The 19,565-nt window shown below is 38.5% G+C and overlaps 1 protein-coding gene and 1 pseudogene across 1 annotated transcript; one reads left to right on the forward strand and one right to left on the reverse strand.

Moving 5' to 3' along the window:
• Positions 1 to 954: 954 nt before the first annotated feature.
• Positions 955 to 2,022, reverse strand: LOC136280323 (uncharacterized; annotated as a pseudogene).
• A 2,216-nt stretch (positions 2,023 to 4,238) lies between these two features.
• On the forward strand, positions 4,239 to 5,184 carry LOC131796092 (uncharacterized). The gene is made up of 2 exons (XM_059113733.2): positions 4,239 to 4,303; positions 4,620 to 5,184. Exons 1-2 carry the CDS (start codon positions 4,239 to 4,241, stop codon positions 5,182 to 5,184), a joined length of 630 nt encoding a protein of 209 aa, XP_058969716.2.
• The last annotated feature ends 14,381 nt before the right edge of the window (positions 5,185 to 19,565 follow it).

Genomic DNA, 19,565 nt, shown 5'->3' on the forward strand with positions numbered 1-19,565 from the left:
GACAGAGCCTCAGGTATTGCCCCTGAAGAGGACAAGGAACTAGATCAACTGTTAGATGAAACCATTGAACTCTTTGATGAGTCTGACAAAATCAAAGATCAAACAAAACAAAAGCAGGAAGAAGAAGCAAAGAAAGCAGAGGAAATGCGGAAGAGATCATTGGAAACTTTTAAAGATAGCGCCAAAAGGAATGCCGATGAACAGCAAGGAGCAAGACCGAAAAAGGGTAGAGCTAGTGGTGCAAGCACTCTGGCTTACCTGAAGGATAGGGCAGAAGTAGAAGCTACTTTAAAACGTGATGAATTGGAGATAAAAAGGCAAGAGTTAGCACTGCAAGCAAAGGAGCAGGAAGGAAGACAACAGCAATTGGATATGATGAACAAGCAAACTAGAGATACCCAGCAGCTTCAGCAGCAGCAAATGCAGCAGTTTATGCAAATGAATGCAAACATGATGCAACAGCACCAACAACAAACCCTTGCACTTATGGAACTAATGAAAAAGTTTGCTGGGAAGTGTGCTGGTCAATCTCTGCAAGAGGTCATTTAAATGCACAAAGAGTTCACATTTTTATTAACTTGAACATTTTCAAGGAAGTTAAAAATTAAAGATTTATAATAATAATTACTTGTTTACATATATAGTTGTAAAGGAAATGTTGCTTAATTTTGCCAACCTTTGAAAGTCGCCGAATTGATGTTATGCCAGTATCAAAACTGGGGCTGAGCCTTTATCAAGGCAATAGGGCTTATCCAACTATAGAATTGCATTACTCTCTGTAAACATGCTCACCATTATTTGTTCTCATTTAATAGTTTGTTTTGGTGGCATTTATTTCACTTTAATTCCAATATGTTAGCCTTTCTCGATTGCATAATTTTTTTTTATTAAAAAGCAGTTCAATTTTCGAAAGGAAAAGCGTTATGTAACTTCTGTAAAACCTGTTTGGCAGACTTAGTGAAAATAATCCCCAATTTCTGGGGGAGAAACATCAAAGTAGTGTGATGTGGTGGATCCGTAACAACAAACACGAGCATTGTGAAGAAGGGCACATGTCACATACATTTTTCCAACAGCACTTAAACTTATTTTCAAGTTTTTTTTGAAGTCCAGAAATTTCAAATAATTTATTATCTCACCAAAAATCCATTCAACAGAAACTCTGACTTCACTCATAGATTCATTCCATGCAGACTGTATGGGAGTTAGTCCAGCCCCTCGAAAAGGTCCTTGCAGATGTAGTCGAAGAGGATATGCCGGATCTCCATAAATACATAGGGGGTTCCCATTTGTGTCCACTGAAAATCGTTGCAATTGGTTTAACACTCCAGATCTAGCTAACATCCCACTGTCATGTCTCTTTCCCTCGACAGGCCCAAACAGGTTGGCAACAAGGCCACTGGGTGCTGCTATAGATTGAAACTTTATAGTATGGACTTTTTTGTGACCATTGTATAAGCACTTTTGGTTTTGTCCTGGTCGGCATATGGGCCTCTCAGTACCGTCAACAAACCCCCAACAGTTGTCAAGAGCAGCTCCCCTGTTGTGAACTGCAACGGCAAACTCCTCTAAATGATCGGGTCTTAACCAATCCTGGTTCAAATCAGTGAGAAGTCGGTTCCATGTTTGATACATCTTGTTCATAACAGCATTTGAGATCATACACAATTGTGGTTCTGGCCTTCCAAATCTGGGTATCATGTCTACGTATCTACAGGGATAGGCAAATCTTTTAAGAAAAATGCACAATGCCTCAACCATGTCGACATTTACACCATTGTAGCAAACGATCCGATCCGGTAAAGTAAACACCTCTGCCAAGTTGTAAATGTCATTCTTGTAAAATCTAAACTCAGTTTTACATTCATCATCGGTCATCTTGTCGAGATCGAAACACTCGCAGTTAGTGTACGGTAAATCCGGATTTTTAGGCTTGTGTAAATCATAGAGAAGCACGAATTATTCAGCGTTAATCAAACGGGAAGCATGAGCCAGGAGAATAGTGTCACGGAACTTTGGCATGGCTTTCTAAAAAACTTTCGTTGACTTAAACACGATAAACATCAATGACCGTCATCAATGTTCTCACTCGTAAAATTCGTAATCTCAATTTTGGCGGGAACGCCAACACGACGTGGCACCGCTCGACCCAGACTTCTCACGTTGCCGTCGCCGTCGCCGTTGTCGGATCGTAAGGTCCCTATTCCCTCATTACAAGAACGCCAGAAGTGGCAGAAAGCTTAAAGGAACTTATACATTGAAGAGTTAGTCCTTATTGCCAAGGATAATGTCCCACAACATCAGTGGCCAGTTGGACTAGTAATTAATGTGTTTTCTGGACCCAACAGACTGGTCAGGAGTGCAGAAGAGAGGGCCAAAGGGTCAACATACAGAAGGCCAATCACCAAGATTTGTTTGCTAGAAGAATCAGATTCTGGAGAAGCTCAGTGACCTGAGAGTCTATGAGACAAAAATGATTGACTAAACTTGCCCTTTAACATGTTGTTACCTTTTGCTGAACATTTTTTGATCAAACATTTTTGATTGACTAAGAACTTACCCTTTAGCATGTTGTTACCTTTTGTTGAACATTTTTATTCAAAAAAAAAAAAAAAAAAAAGGAATTTCTTGTTCTAGTGTCGGGAGGCCTGTGCCTCCCATAAGGCAATGTCCTTATTGCAGATTCCCTAGAGCTTGTACATATTCAAATCATATAACTGATCTCGATTGTTTTGGAGCTTAGAAATAAATTGTGAATTAGCAACTACATATGGTTTATCGCAACTTGACAAATTTTGGCCAAAGCAGACAAATCTTCACACACACTGCCAACAGAATTTGTCCAGTGTAAAAACTGGACAAAATTGTTTAAATACACAAAATTTGTTCATCTCATCATTCATATTTCATGAACGGTGAGTTCACAATTTGCCTTGGTCTACGATGCATGTCATTAATTTTCTTACATGCTAGAGTTTTATAATTAAAACCTTCAGGTTCAATATTTGGTGAAATGGAAAGGGTATGGCAGGTTTCATACTAGTTGGGAAGATGAAGAGAACTTGACTACCAATCTTATTAGGTATTTATTGTTGTATCATTTTTTCAAACTACTTAAATTACCACTACAATTGGACATGCTGAAATACAGAAGTAACAAGACAAATGCACTCATATAAACTTATACATAGAAAGGTTTATGCTTAACTTTTTTTTCACCAATAATACACTCAGTAATTGCTGCTCTCTTTTTTCCTCTGCCTCTGCAATGCTTCCAGTATTACCTGTTTATAGACAGCCCCTCTTACAATGTTTCCATTTTCATTATTTTCATTACAGAACTTATGACAAGCCAGTTGTTGACAAAGAGAGGCTAACATGACAGGTTGATAACCTGAGATTATCAGTCCTGTTCAAATTGAAAGGTAAATCTAGGTCAAATGCTATTTTGGGCTTTGATGATGATTGTTTTCGTCTTTTGTTTTATGGTAAAGGAAAAAAAGGGAAGGGAGAAGGGGTGTACTTTGTTGGATAGGGATGATTTTAACCATGTAATTTACCAGAAAACTGGGATAGGGTTATTGACTGCAAGGGAGATGGAGTAAGGGCTAAATATCCATTTAAAATTTTAGATTGGTTTTAGCCAATCACCAAAAAACATATTCTATTGTAAATGACAAATTCAAGAAGATCAGAGAATGACTATTGAGAAACTATCAATCCATTTCAGTCGCCAACCAGTATCTATTCAATCATAGACATTATTACGTCACTGAAAATGAAATTCACTGTAATGGCATTGGGGACTGTAAGGGGTTCCGCTTAAATGCAAAAGTTGCTAAGACTATGACCAATAAGTAAGTTGAATGCACAAAATTATAAATGGCCCCCATCTAATTACCCTGGGCCTAATCCACAGAGATGAATTTGCTTGAAATTGCTTTTATTTACTTAGTTATAATTATAATTTTGTCAAGTTGATGTGTATTCACTGCACCCTTTGCTGGTCACGTAGCTTTTCATGTGAGTTTGTTCATGTAATTTGGAATGTGTAAGGGAGTCTGAGAAAACAGGGAAGGGGTTGGGGTTTGTATGTATGTCGCAGGATTGATTCTAACGTATGTTCTTTTGTATAGGTCAGAGCCCACATCAGTTCCTTTCCTCGACAAATATCCCATTATTCCCGCAAAGACAACTCTGACAGAGAGTATCTGGAACAAGGATGGTCAGTACAGAGAATGTACTACGATTACTTAGAGATGAACGAGCCAGCTGTTCTCGAAAGGGAATGCGAAATTATAAGGTAACTGTAATAGCTCAAAACAAACCAACAGTTAAATGAGTTTTAAGGTCTTAGGTAATAAAAAATAAATAATACCCTTTCAACGTAAAAAACGCCAGAAAAACGAGGAAATACACCGAGGAAAAAAAAAAGGAAATTGTAAAATACAAAAAGTTCACAAGGACTGCCAATGGCAAATTTGAAAACTTAAGCGTAAACTTTTTATAATAAAGGACAATGTCGACAGGTATTAAAGACATCAGTTCGCGGTAGTTTGTACATCTCTACTAAACGCACTAAACGCATTACTTTTGGCGCTGTGATATTATTTCCTTAGATGTCAGCAGGAAAACACAACACCAATTCCACTGAAACTGAAAGCCCACATCCTACTACACCCATACAGGGACATCTTCAATGGAGAATTCAACCTGGGCTTCGCACTACCTCGCACCGACACTTGCGCCACCTGCGATAAACTGGCCCTTAAAGTGCGATCATCCGAGGGCGCGGAAAAAGAAAAACTTGAAAAAGAACTCGAGGAACATCACAAACTTGCCGAATCTGCATTTACAATGCGTAAAGACGACAAGGCACGCGCGGTGAGGAGCTGGGTTGGAAAGCCCCGTCCAGTTGGCTCTTCAGGAGTAAAACACTGCAGTAAAGATGCCGTAGACATGATAACTTATGATTTTCAACAAAATCTGGAGACCCCAAACTTACAGCATAACGATATGTTTTATAAGAGGCAGCTGTGGACCTACAACTTTGGTATCCACGATTGCGTGTCCAACCAGGGCTATATGTTTATGTGGGACGAGACGACAGCCAAACATGGGTCAGTGGAGGTGGCAAACTGCCTGTATAATTTCCTCACTGAGTTTAACACTGGAGTGAAGTAAGTTTTAGTTTTTTGTATTTCGGAACATCGGTCGGTTGCATCTTAGCGTAAACCTCAAACCCTGCATGTTTGATTTTCAAATTTAAAAGTTTGAAGCGACGTTTCGCACGAGTGATCACAACAGCATTCTAGTAAATATCTCTAAAGCACTTTGAAAGAATTTGATAAAACTTTAATTAGAAAAGAAACCTATGTTTGTTAAAAAGCGGAGCAACGCCATAAGGGTTCAATCTGCAACAGTCAAAAATACTGTTTAGAGTTTTGGCAAATTTTATTATCGCCAGAACAGTTCCGTGATCGCCCGTGCAATAAATAAAGTGATTACCATATTTATTCGATTAAAAACCGTCCTCGAATAAACGCCGCAGTTTCGAGCAGAAATGATTATCATAATAAACGCCGCCCTCGAATAAACACCGCATCATCAAAAAGCAAATGCAGCAACATATAATCGAGTTTGTGCAAGCCTACAAAATTTATGTTTCTTCATTGTAACAATGTTTTAAGATCAGTACATTTGAAAATCGAAACATGAGAACAATTTACGAAACATGGTTTTTTTTTTTTAAATCAAATATTCAGTTAACATACTATTCTTTGCCAAAAACAAATTGGATTTTAAATAAACTGCGCCCTCGAATAAAGGCGGCACTCAAAGGAAGAATAATTTAATAAATGCCGCAGTGTGTAACGGAATAAATACGGTGATAAGGTGAACCCTCAATTTCCCAAACAAATTCACCTAGTCCCCAGTCATTGTTAGATACAGGTCTCACTATAACACCATATTATTTATTGCTTTACTGTCATATGAGAACAGCTAGTGTCAGTGGAAGTGGACTCGGGGAGATGTTCATTTTGGGCTTTGATAGTTTACTGGAGAGGATCTTGGCTGAGATTTACTTGAGCCTTTTTTCGGTTTTCTTTACTTTCAACATCCCTGTAGCTCTCCTTGTGCTACATACTTCCCACTAGTGTTCTTTAAGTTCCCACTGATGTTGCTCTTGTTGTAGAATATCTCCTGCGAAATCCCACTCGTTGGACTTTCTCAGAGTTATTACACGCCCTACATCATTGTTCTTTTTAACCCCTTGCCCTGTAAATATTTTGACTGAGTTGCGGGGCTCAAAGAACTTGGGGATGAGTGTAACCGTGATCTGCATGCATGGGGTAACTCTGGCTTTCTCATACCTTTCTTTTTTGCCATTTAGACTGACAAAAAGAGAAATCAAGGTGCTATACTTCCTTCTCCTTCTGCTTGAGTGGCTGAATCTTGAGAGTTAGGTTTACTTGTGATGTTGTGAACCACATCACTGTCTGATTCTTTAACGGTTAAACCTAGTAGTTCAACATCAAAGGAAGAGCAGAACCAAAGAAAGAGCAGCTTCAGCTTGTGAAATAAAGTTTTCTTAAGGTCCTGAACTTATTTTTCACAGTTGAAAGAGGTTTTCCCTGGTATAAACTAATTCCCACTGAATTTTCCAATGACTGGACTCTCTGTTTGTTTTCTGCAAAACTCAGCTCTCATTTTTCCTTTGGTTCTTTGCCAGCACCCTTTCCTTATAGATTCTTTCCTTCTCCACCTCTAAATTCTCATAGGCCTTTTTTCAATCTTGAAGCTCATTTTTTATGTTTTCAATTTCTTAGTGGAGTTCATGAACAGGTTTTGTTTGACCCTCCATAACATGAAACTTTCGGACCCAATTATCCAACCCTTTTCTTCCCCTGCCCTTAGTTTTTTGTAATCTGATGAAATTCTATGGGCAATATTTCTCTTGCAGAACACATACCTAGCAAGCAGATGGTAGTGGCCGATACTCTGTCAAGAAGCCATCTCAAGTCTCAAGGAACCTGATACAGTGGAAGATGTTCAAGCATTCATAGACTTAGTTGAATCTTCAAGGCTAGCCACCGATAACCAACTGGAGTGGATTAAAGAGGCTGGTGCAAAGGATGCCCAGCTCCAAAAGGTGGTTGCAGTTACATCACAAGGGTGGCCAACACATGTGCAAGAAGTTCCACTCCATGTGGACATTTGTCAATAAGCAGTGGCCTGTTAACGTATGATGATCGCCTAGTGATAACTGTTGTCATGACAGCAGAAATACTGAAACGCATTCACACTAGCCAACAACCCGTAACAAAGTGCAGTGAACATGCTAACCTGTCTGTGTGGTGACAGGGTATTTCCAAAGAGATTAAGGCAAAGGTCAAGTCATGCCAGTTCTGTCAACAATGCTAACTTTCACAGAGGAAAGAACCTCACATTACCACAGTCCTACCTGACAGGCTATGGCAAAAGGAATCATGACAGATTTGTGCTAGCTACATCACACAGAATGCCTGGACATCATTTATTATTCATAACCAGTAAAGCGGCGAATGTTTGTGGCAAACCAATAGCTCCCAGCTGCCAAACAACTGGTCCGTAGCAGAGAAGAGATTGAAACAATTTAAGAAATGGTTTGAGCGTGACCCAGAGTTTGCTGCACAATACAAAGCAATGATAGATGACAACATTGCCAAGGGATACACTGTAAAGTTATCTAAAGATGAATGAGCTTCTGCCTGTGAACGTACATGGTATTTTCCCCACCATGGTGTAGTCAATCCGAAAAAGGCTTGGTCCAAGTGATGTATGATGTAGATGCAGAACATGGTGGAACCTCACTTAACAAGGAACTGTTACAAGGTTCCCAGCTGAATAACTCACTCATTGGAGTGCTGTTTGAGAGTAGCTTGTGCAAAGGAGGACAAATGCCTATGGTGGAGTGAAAGTATTGAAGAGCTGGCAAGTGATCACAAGATGACTGTGCATTTGTTTGTACGTGCAGATTCTCCCTGTGTTACTGCTTGGGCTCTGAAGAGGACAGCCACTGACCATAGACCTGAGTTCGGAAATGACATGTGCTTAGTTGTGTCCAAATATTTATACGTGGATGATTGCTTATTTTCAGTTCCAACTACAGAATGAGCAATCAGGGCATCACTACAGCTAATACAGTTGTTGCGGAAAGGGAACCTTCACCTGACAAAATTTGTTTCCAACGTGAAAGAGGTATTGTCTGCCATTACAGCAGAAGAAAGAACTGTCAAGAGTCTTGATTTGGATAAGGTTCCAATTGAGAGAGCACTAAGGTTGCAGTGGGACACCAAAACAGACACGTTTGGAGTTAAAGTAGCCCTGTAGTCAAAGCAGATGAATAACAACACAAGAAGAGGATGTTTATCGACAATAAGCTCCACGTTTGATCCACTAGAGATGATTGGGCCAGTGCTGCTACCAACTAAAAGAGTCATGCAGAAGACTTAGCAGTTTAAGTTACATTGGGATGAAAGGTTATTGGGAGAATGATGAAAGACTGGAAGAAATGGAAAGAAGAATTGGTGCTACTTAACCACATTAAAATCCCTTGCCGTTATTTTCATGGCAGCTTTCTCACCAATGCATTGTTTCAGCTACACCACTTCAGTGATGCATCTGAAATTGGTCATGGAACTGTCTCTTAATTGAGAAAGCAAGCAGAGGACGGAACTGTGCAATGTTCCTTCATCATGGTTAAGAGTTGTACAGCCCCCCTTCAGTAAGCCTCCATGCCAAGACTTGAATTACAGGCAGCCATAATTACAGTACGTGCTCATGGTTTAATATTAAAGGAGACTGATTTGGACATTTCTTCCTCATTCTTCTGCATCACACTGCAGTACATCAATAATGACTCTCATAGATTGAAGACCTACGTTGCCAACTGGGTTGCTGAGATAAGAGACACATCTCCACCGAACCAGAAAAGCGCAACATCAACAACAAAAAAATTTCCATGAGGCATGACTTCAGAACAAGCATCAAGGCGGCATTGGGTAGATATCTGACGCATATAAACTGGCCTCTGTTGTTCACTCCTCTGGTGAGCTGTGAAGAGAAATGGCAAGTCTTCAAAGATGTCATACATTTAGGCCTTGATACCATCATGCCTGCCAAACCAGTCAAGATCTGCACGGCCAAATTCAAGAGTTTGAAATCTCTTATTATGAAGAGACAAAAGGTGTTCTGTGCATATGGCCCTGACTCACCTCAATTTAAATACTTTCGTAACCATGTCAACTGACAGAGAAAAATCTGCAGAGGGAAATACTATGAGTCAAAGATCCAGCACCTAAAAGGAGAAAACCAGAAAAGATGGTGGGATGAAACAACAGCCAGATTAACATCAAAGGATTCTCAGTATTGCCTTTCAAAGAGCAAGCAAATACCATCAATGCTGCTCTCCTCAAACCACTCGAGGAGTATAAACTACCAGCTCCTCTTGAACAGGTTCCTCTCGAGTCAGACTCACCTGAGATCTTAAGGGTGAGTGAACAGCCCATGCAAAGAACACTGGATGTCCTTAATCCAAGGAAGGCCTGCGAACCAGACAGAACATCCAGCTGACTGCTGACCTCGTGGCCTATCCCATCATGGAAATCCTGACTGCCTCCTACACTGAACAGCGTCTTCCTACCTTCTGGAAAATGGCTGATGTGACTACCCTTCCCAAAAAGAAACCAGTGGTCGACATCCAAAAGGAATTGAGACCAATATCCCTGACCCCCTGTACTTCTAAAGTGGCGGAAGAGTTTGACGTGGATGGTTTCGTGAAACTTGTAGTCATGAATATCCTTGATGACAACCAGTACAGAGCCATTCCAAATTCCTCAACTACAATGGCCCTAATTAGTATGCTGCACAGCTGGTCCTTGGGTATGGATGGAAATGGAGACTGTAAGAACTTCATTATTAGACTACCATAAAGCGTTTGATTTGATAGATCATAGTATACTCATTAGAAAGTTGCATAACCGGTGTAAATTACTAGCCAGTATTATCAACTGGATTATAGATTTTTTTATTGGACAGATCCCAGCGGATTAAATTTACATCAGATTGTTTTTCTGAATGGGGCCCAGTCCCTGCCAGCGTACCACAGGGTACCAAACTAGGCCTGTGTTTGTTCGTCCTAATGATTAACAACCTCGATACGAATGCACAGCAATGGAAATATGTGGATGACACCACGGTGTCTGAGGTAGTAGTAAAGGGCAGAGAAATTCATGTGCAAGCAATAGCTGACAGCGTAATTGAGTGGTCTCATGAGAACAGGGTCCAACTAAATGCTGATAAGTGCAAAGAACTTAGGATCTCCTTTGCTAAAGAGCAAAGAGTCTTTGATCCCGTCATCATAGAAGGAAAGGAGGTAGAGTTAGTCACTAGTACAAAGCTACTAGGCCTTACAATAGCAAACAATCTAACACCTGTCTTTTTTAACGGTCTCCCTCAGTACTTAAAGAGAGAGCTAGTACAGCTCGAGAAAATAGCAATATCAATAATAACCTCAGGAAAGTGCAACTCAGCAATAGAGGTGGGGTTAACACCCATTTTGGAGCATTATTACATACTATGTAGCAAGGCTTTTTGATAACATTGTCAGTGATCCAAACCATAAATTGAAGGCGCTCCTTCCACCAGACCATGACAACTAAATATGCCAAAGCTTTGCATGAACAGAACGAGTAATACTTTTATATATGCGATGTTAAAACAGTCCAGGCTGTAGTTTTATCCCACTTACATTCATGCTTTATATTTTAACATATTTCAATATGAAATGATATATGCAATTTTTTAATATTATCTTTAAAATCAGTTTTCAATTTATTTTCTAGGATTCATTTGTAATTTCCAAGTATTGTAAAGTTTTTGTAAATAATTGTGTACTATCTACCCTATCTATCCTATACTATTTCATCCTTTCCAGTGGTAACACTGCCCAGGGGCTCTTACCCCTGCTGATGACGCATCTCATGGGCTTTCAGCACACCAACTGAGTAGTCAGAGATGGTTCAGTGGTCCAGCCTTTTTGTTAAAGGATGAGGAAGAATAACCACTGGCTGAAGTTGGTGAGGTGTTGGAGGACAACTAAGAGGTCAAGAATGAGAAGCCTATATTCACCTTGCTAACTTCAGACAAGTTGCATGAATTGCTTGTGACATACTCTTCCTGGACAGTACTACAACAAAAGATAGCCTGGCTGTTGAAATTCCAAGCCTACCTGATGCATCGTAATGGCATTAGAGCATTGCCAAGTACCCAACAACAGAAGATTTGAAGAAGGCAACAGTTGCTATAGTGAAGCTGATACAAGGAGAAATGTATACAGAAGAGATTAGTGATTTGGAGAAGCAAGGGAATGTGAAAGACACAAGTGGGATTGTCAGACTCCGGCCAATGTTGATTGATGGTGTTATGAGAATTGGTAGCCACATTTCTGAAGCCCCCAGTATGCAAGGAGACAAGTACCCTATGATTATTCTTCCAAAACATCATGTGGCTCGATTGCTGATTGAAGACGCCCACCAGAAACTAGCTCATGCTGATCAGGAACGCATACTGACAAATGAGACAGCAGTTTTGGATACCAAAACAAAGATCAGCTGTGCAAAAGGTCATGCGGTCCAGCCTTACATGCAAGAAACAGAGGGCAACCAAAATGGAGCAGATGATGGCTGCCGCACCAACATTTCACACCACAGCTTACCAGCCATGCTTCACCCACACTGGAGTTGACTACTTCGGCCTATTAAACATCAAGAGAGGGAGAGCAGTAGTCAAGAGTTGGGGTGCAATATTTACCTGTTTGAACTCTAGATCAGTTCAGCTGGAGTTGGCTACTTCCTTGGAACCTGATCAACCAATTTTGTTGGGGCCAAAAGAGAGATCAGAGAAGCCATTGACAACTGGAACCAGAAACAGATCCAGGACTGGCTGCTACAGAAGGGATGCCGGTGGATATTTCAACCACCTAAGGCTTCACACACCAGTGGTGCTTGGGAGAGACTGATCATTAGTGCAACCCAATAAGAAACTTTGTTTATTAGAAGAGCCAGGAAACCTTTACAAAGATTGAGACATTGTGTATAACTCATTTCAAAGAACTTATTCCTCAGACTTAATAACTAAGGCAACCCATGTTGAGTTATTATTTCTGTTAATCAGTAGCCAAGAGGCAGATTACTGCTTAGTTAGCGAACGTTCTAGAACATTATGTCGAGTGATGCAATTATTGCATCATGCTTGTTACATGCAAATACATCACCAGATTGTGTAGATGGTTATTTGGTAGTTGCCGCTTGTGTAGGTTGTTTTTGTCAATACATACCCTTGGGAGAGAAAACAAACCAGATGGTCTGGGAGCACAAAGAGGCTTTTCTCGGGATTGTGATTTGCAAGGAACTTGGGAGAAAGTGAAGGTTGGTGTAGTGGTAAGCCAGTGTGCAAGGAACTAGGAACTTTGAAGACAGTCGCAAGTTTGTATAGTGGTAAGCTAAGATATGATTTGTAGAGGGCTCAAGTAAGATATTTAGGACCTTGCTTATCATGTTGTAAGTTATTATATTGTAAGTAAGAATATTACCTGTAGTTTAGTAAAGTTGTTTGGTTCGTCAGAGCAGTGTTTTTCTGTTGGTTATGTTATACTGTAACAGGGAGTTGCTGGTGCAGCAAATACATATCTTAACCCTAAGCAAACAAGTATAAAGAAAATCCATTAAGTAGCTGTTTAACTTAAGAGTTTACATTTTATGATTACTACAATTGACTTTTTATTTACTATATTTACAAGCCCATGAGTAGTAGGAGGAGGATGGAGAGGGTGTTAAAAGGCATACCCCCCCACAAAGTCAGTTTAAAAAAAAAGTGAGGCACGACCACAAAAAAAATTTTCATCTTGGTCAAAGACAAGCCAAAGAGATGTCCAGCCCCTATTTGTGAAAGTGGGCTTTGAGGAGGTAGGTGTTGATGACCCTTCATATTTCGCTGGTCAGCCACCCACAATTATTGTTATCATATCACTTGCTTCTTTAAAATTTAGTTTTTGATACACGTAAAAAATTATATTATTGTATTTATCAATACATTGTTCCTTCTTGAATGTTGGTTTGCAAATGCAGATTTACCATCAAGCTGCAAGAGCAAAGAAAGTTTTGGTCGTGGCCCTATTTTACCCTTATAACAATGAGGAACAGATGGCAAGGTAAATTGCTTCGCTAAAATCTTTATGTTCTTAAGTGCTTTAAAACCTCGAAAGATTTACCTTAAAACTCTTCAACTGATGAAGACTGTGATGCTTCATATAATGTTTTGAAGCAAATTTAACTGTTAAGAAACCAAGGCTTAATTGAAATACTTCTTTTTTTCCTTTGGTTTCACCTTGAATGGGCTGTTAGAGTGCTTGGCACAATTACTTGTGGATTGACAATGCTAAGAGCCAATCTGGAAGGCAAGGTAGTAATATTCTTGATTAAGATATATACCAGTAAATAATATATACATGGGTCGTGATAATTGGATTTAAAAGAATTTTAAAAGTTTACAACCACACAGTTAACATTTATGGGCAAAACCAATGTTGACAATGTTCATGTCCAGACACTCTCACTCTAATAAGACCATTAAGACTCCAGAGATATCAGAGCACTACTAACATTTGTAATGTTATGAGTAGTTGTTGTTGTAAGTGTAAGCTTCTAGAGAACTCCAGACTGCTTAGTCATGGTAACATGCATACCAAGGAACTTTCTTGAACATTTCATCAAATCAATCGACTATTTCACCAATCAGCATCACACATTTTGTTACACCTTGGAGACTCCCTGAAAGATGTATATGAGGATCAACTGGAACACCCAGTTACTTTTAACTTCCACCTCCACTAAGGATTGGTGAGTAAACCATTGGAGAATATTTAATTTTTCAAATTATTTTTAGTGTTTTGGATGCACAGATTAGTCACATGCCAAAAAAATCTCCAAAATATCTGAAAGCATAATGACAAATTTGATATAGATGTATCAAATCTGATCAACATAATTCTTAGAGTTAGCTCCACTCATGATATTCAACTACGGATAATGGATATTTGAAGGGGAAAAAAAGGAGAATGAAGAATGAAGAATGATATGATCAACATTTATAAGTGGCTAAGTAAATTTATAAATATTCATTTAACCACTCAAGAAGCACAAGAGTTAGGGACAAGGCTTACATATATAAAAAATGCCTGCACTCTAAACAACTTTCACAAAAGGCCTTTAATAATCAAGCATCAACAGGCTTACATTCTTTTTCATGAAATTATTTTCAAGAGGTGTATGGCTGGTTGGGTCAGGAGACTTCCCAAGAGTATTTTTCATTCCATCAAGTTGTATCTGTGTTTTTTTTCCTGATGCAAACCTACACAGCAACATTCTCATTCAATCAGAAAAACTGTGCTTGATAACTAGGGTAAGTAACATGTAAAAAGGATCTTGAAAGAACCATGTAGTAACAATTAAACTGGAACAACTGGTTCATGTCTATGTCATTTCACAGAAACAAGATGAAGCAACTGAGATGTTTGAAAAAGATGATGAGGTGAGAAAAATAACACAAGGAACTTTGCTTTGTTATTTTTTTTCCATAAATCATATATGTAGAGGTTGTGGTAAACAGTCAAAACTCTGGCTGATTGCAGGTATCTTTCCATGGAAGCATTAATACTAAAGAATCCTTTGTTGCCACCATTCCTGGTAAGAAGAAAATTCCCTTTACAGAAGTTTTCATTGATACTTTTTTCAAACAAAAGAGGGATCCCTCAATGCCACCATTCCTGGTAAGTAGAACATTCCCTTTACAGAAGAGGGAATTGTTTCATTAAACATTCATTTTAGTATAATTAATTGTTAAATTTAATGCCCAAGCTGTTTATGTTTGGTGTTCTGCATGCACTCTGTTTGAATTCATATATCGCAATAATTATTGAAATGTTTGTAGCTTAAAACTTTTAGTTTAAGTCGCATAATCTAGTTGTTCAGTTCAGTTTCAACTGAGCTGACCAGATATTGCAATATTGCTAACCAGTTATGTGCCACAAGTTTGAAGGCAGTCAAGAAGTAAGTTTTCAGTTGATATCTATGTTACTATGCCCTCAGAACCAGAAAAAGAGAAAAAGAGCGGACGCTGAGCTGAGCGGACGCATATTTCTCGCTCTGTGTTATTTTATTCTATTAAGTTTCCCTAATTATGACTGGTAAAGAAAACCAACTAAAAAAAGAAAATCAGCAGTTAAGGAATGAAATTGAAGATCTCAAGAAGCAACTGGATAAATTGACTGAGAAAATTGGACATCGACGTGAAGAAATTAATCATGATGCTGGCATCGAACATGGCAGTGACACTGTGGGCAAAGAACGATCAGTTGAGTTTGTTTCAGCTCAATGCGATGATTTTGAAGCGTTTAAAAAGTACGCATCGAAAGAACTGAAGCGTTTAAGTTCAAGGCTAAATGTAATTTCAGATGCTTGCGATAGAAGCAGTCAATTGATGGCTTCGAAATGTACAGCTACCAATTTAACATCAAAGTTATCGGTCTACCGTTGCTGGCAGCGAAAGAGACGACCGAGCAGACAGCTAACCTGTGTCTTCAACTATTTCATCAGATGGGAGTGAAAGATGTTTCGATAAATGACATTGACATTGCCCACCGAGTTCCATCAAGGAATCCCTCGATTCGACCAGACGCAGTAGTTTGTAAATTTGTTAGAAGGATGGTAAAGGAAAAAATCATGGCGTCTAGGAAGACAATAAGGAACATAACAGCACAGCAACTAGGATTTTCGTCTACAAACCCTTCTGTATGAGGCAAAGAAGTTCAAAGAAGCCAACAGCTTCAAATTCTGCTGGGCGAAAAATGGTTCCGTATTTCTCAGGAAATCAGATAATTCACCGATCCGCAAATTTGCAAATATGGAGGACCTAAACGCATTTACCCAAGGATAGAGATAAGTAACGCAGTGACAATATTATTGTTTGTTTTTAATATCTCACCTATGATATGATTTCAAACGCGCTTTAGATGCAAAAGCGAACCAGAAGATACAAAGAACAGTACCGAAATAGAAAACTCTTTCTTAAAGAACTTCCATATTATAACTTCACTGGCAACTTAACTCTCTACCACGGGCAATTTAACAACTCTCTGATCCAAAATCAGCTACCAACTAAGAGACAACTCGAAAACCTAAATGGTTTGCATGATCTTGATCTTTTCAGACTAAACTCAAATCTTGATGACAGTTTAAATACCAACAATAACTTATTCAATCAACAAATCTACAGCCGTTATTATTCTCCGTATAATTTTAATAAAAACCTAAATACCCAAATAAGAGACGTGATGGAAACGAGCTTTTCGATTTTTCATAACAATATCATCAGTTCAAATCACAATCTCGAAAAACTCCAAACCAACTACTTATCAGAAATGGATTTTCAGTTTGATATTATTGGACTTACAGAAACGAAAATAACTAAAACGACTGGTAATATTAGCTTTGAAATTCCAGGTTACACTTTTGAATACGTAGCCACACCATTGGCGTCAGGAGGCGTCGCGCTTTTTATCAATGAAGACCTTAATTACACAGTGCTTGAAAGGGTCTCTTGCGAGGCGTTTCAAGCATTGTGGATGGAAATTTCCCATGAGAAACAAAAAAATGTCATATGTGGCATAATTTATCGTCAACAACTCCCCAGATCAATTCATTGAATATTTTAATGATACAATCGAAAAGCTGGCTTCCACTGGGAAAACACTTTATTTAATGGGTGACTTTAACCTATGTCTTTTAAAGACGGAATCATCTTCATATAGTCAGGATTTCCTACTGGCCCTACAGAGTTTTTATCTTGTTCCAACTATTGACAAACAAACACGCGTACGTAATAACTCAGCCTCTCTTATTGATAATATTTTCGTTAATAATCCTGATCAAGTTCTAATAAGTGGAAACATTATTACCGATGTCTCTGATCATTTTTCTCAATTTTGTATTTTGAAATCTAAGCGAGACAAACCTGTCAAGAAAACAATTAAAAAACGCGACTTCTCTCAATTCTCCTCTGAGGACGTTTCATTTTGAGCTCCCGCTTCTATCTGTCTTTTTGTTATTAATTTTAACTGAAATAATGCCAAAAGAGTCAGTTACTTCACTAAAGCAACAAAATCAAGATTTAAAGGATAAGGTCAACGCCCTTTCGAAGGAAATAACACAGCTGAAAGAGAAGGTTCGGGTCGACTCGGCCATAACCTTTGGTGCTGAAGCAGCTGCTACGTCTGGTAATAGCATTAATAATGCTTCAAATGATGAAACCGTGTCTCGTAGTCTACAATATCTGAGCGACGAATACGATGACCTCTCAGTGTCTAATTCTGGTGTCGTTGATCAACTCAAGGCATTAAGCCGTCGTCTTAATAAGCTTAGCGCTGAAGTCACACGTGTTGGCAACGCCATTGACGAGGTTGAGGAATATAGCTACCAATTTAATGTAAAAATAATTGGCCTGCCAGAGAAAAGCAGTGAAACCGCAGCTGAAACAAGCGCCCTGTGTGTAAAATTATTCCAGGAGATGGGGGCAGAAGTGTTTCTCATCGCGTCCCCTCGAGGCAGCAAAAAAAAAAAAAAGAGAAGATTCTTATCTTGATGTTGAAAAGATCTCCTCTAAACTTAAGGACTGCATAATTAAAACAAATTGATCCGATTGCTTTCAGTACTAATTTATTTGCTTCTATACTTTATTGAACAACTATTGATTTATTTACCAGTTATGCTTCTCTTTATAATTTAACAATATCTAACTATTTAGTTTTTAATTTTCTTTATATATTGTAAATAATGTTTGTTGATGATTGACCTGCCTCGAATAGCAAATTTGCTATCTGCGGGTCAACATAATCTAAATTATTTTGTAAGAAAAAGAAAAATAAAGTGTGAAAGTGTGAAAATAAAGTGTGATATCCAGGTTAGTACAGTTAATTTTGTTTGTTTTGAATACTTGTAAGACCAGGCTCCAAAATGGGTTCTTTGTATTTTAGATCAAATTGTGTTATTAAATAAAATTGGGTTCTTCCTCTGTATTGGGTCTTTGGTCTTCTTTTGGGTGGAACAGAAATATTCTATGCAAATAGTCCAAAGAGGAATGACAACGTAAAAATAGCATGTCATAAATGACCCTTGTGAGTTGCCATTCACTTTCCAACATGATGGTCAATTGCACCAAGAAAAAAATTGATGATGAAGCTGTAAACCTAAGAACTTGTTCCAGCTCTTCTTAGGATAGCAAACTTGAAAATAAAATAACAAGGAATCCCCAATAAAGTTATATTTTACCAGACTCATATGCATGTCACCTTGCCTGTGAATTGCAAAATTAAAAAAACATGACCTTCTCCTTTACCTTTTCTTACTATGCCCTCAGAACCAGAAAAAGAAAGAAAGGTGACACAAAAGAGAAAGAAGAACAATATTGCATCTCTTCAAGAGGGCACTGACAAAATTAGTGAAAGTGTGGAAGTTGGGTAATAGTGAACAATGGCTCCCATTTTCGGCTGTCGGTAACCTGTTGGTCAACTGTCAGCTGACAGGTTACTGACACATTACCAACAGTTGGCCGACAGTGCTCAGTAGACCAAAAATTAACTGAAAATAGAGTCAAAGTTGAAAACAGTATATAGAAACATGACGATCGCATTGTTTTTTTACCTATGTACTTGATTTTGTTTAAATGGTAAGATAAGCTTGTTTAACCCATCTCCTGATTGTAAGTTCCAAAGTTAAGTAGTAAATTGAGCACCTATTTCTTATATCCTTGTTTGTACACAAAAGAGCTCTTTTTCTCCATTTTGCGGTCACAAATAAGCCAAGCCAAAAGTAGTTTTTCAACTGCCCTATAATGTATTGCAAAATTTTTATTAGCAGTATGTCATGTATGTCTGATTAATAATCCTTTTTTTCTATTGGAGAATGCTTTTTTATTCCATTCAAACAGTTTATCAATAGAATAATTTATGATTTATTCTGGCTGTGAAGTTATGCATTGAAATGAAACTGAAGATTTACATGGTCAAGATTTGTCTTCCTCAAATTTTGGAAGATGATGGGAAGATCTCTGGCCCTGGCCATAGCACCAGACGAAGGAGGCTGCAGACATTAAATGCAGCAAAAATGCTGCATTTAGGCACTGCTGAGAATATGACACCAGCTTATGCAGGTCTCATGGCAGTTTTGAATGGAAGTGCAATGAAATGCAACGATAAAAAGTGCTAAGTTCACAAAGAAAATGAAGATGACTACTTTTGGAAAAAGTCAAACAAATTTTATTAGAAGTGTAAATATTTTGTAAAAGGAGTGGCATAAGAAGAAGAAGTATAATTCAATAAGGTCATAATTAGCAATGTACTTAGATAATGCTGGGGTTAAAAGGAACCATATTTGACTCATGAGCAACATTCCAGTATCAAGACCTCTTTC

Source organism: Pocillopora verrucosa, chromosome 4, assembly GCF_036669915.1.
Source record: "Pocillopora verrucosa isolate sample1 chromosome 4, ASM3666991v2, whole genome shotgun sequence".
Taxonomy (NCBI): Eukaryota; Metazoa; Cnidaria; class Anthozoa; order Scleractinia; family Pocilloporidae; genus Pocillopora; species Pocillopora verrucosa.

Coding starts and splice junctions, on each gene's coding strand:
- LOC131796092 (XM_059113733.2), top strand. CDS start 4,239: ATGTACTACGATTACTTAGAGATGAACGAGCCAGCTGTTCTCGAAAGG. Junction 4,304..4,619: donor AGGGAATGCGAAATTATAAG/GTAACTGTAATA, acceptor TTATTTCCTTAG/ATGTCAGCAGGAAAACACAA.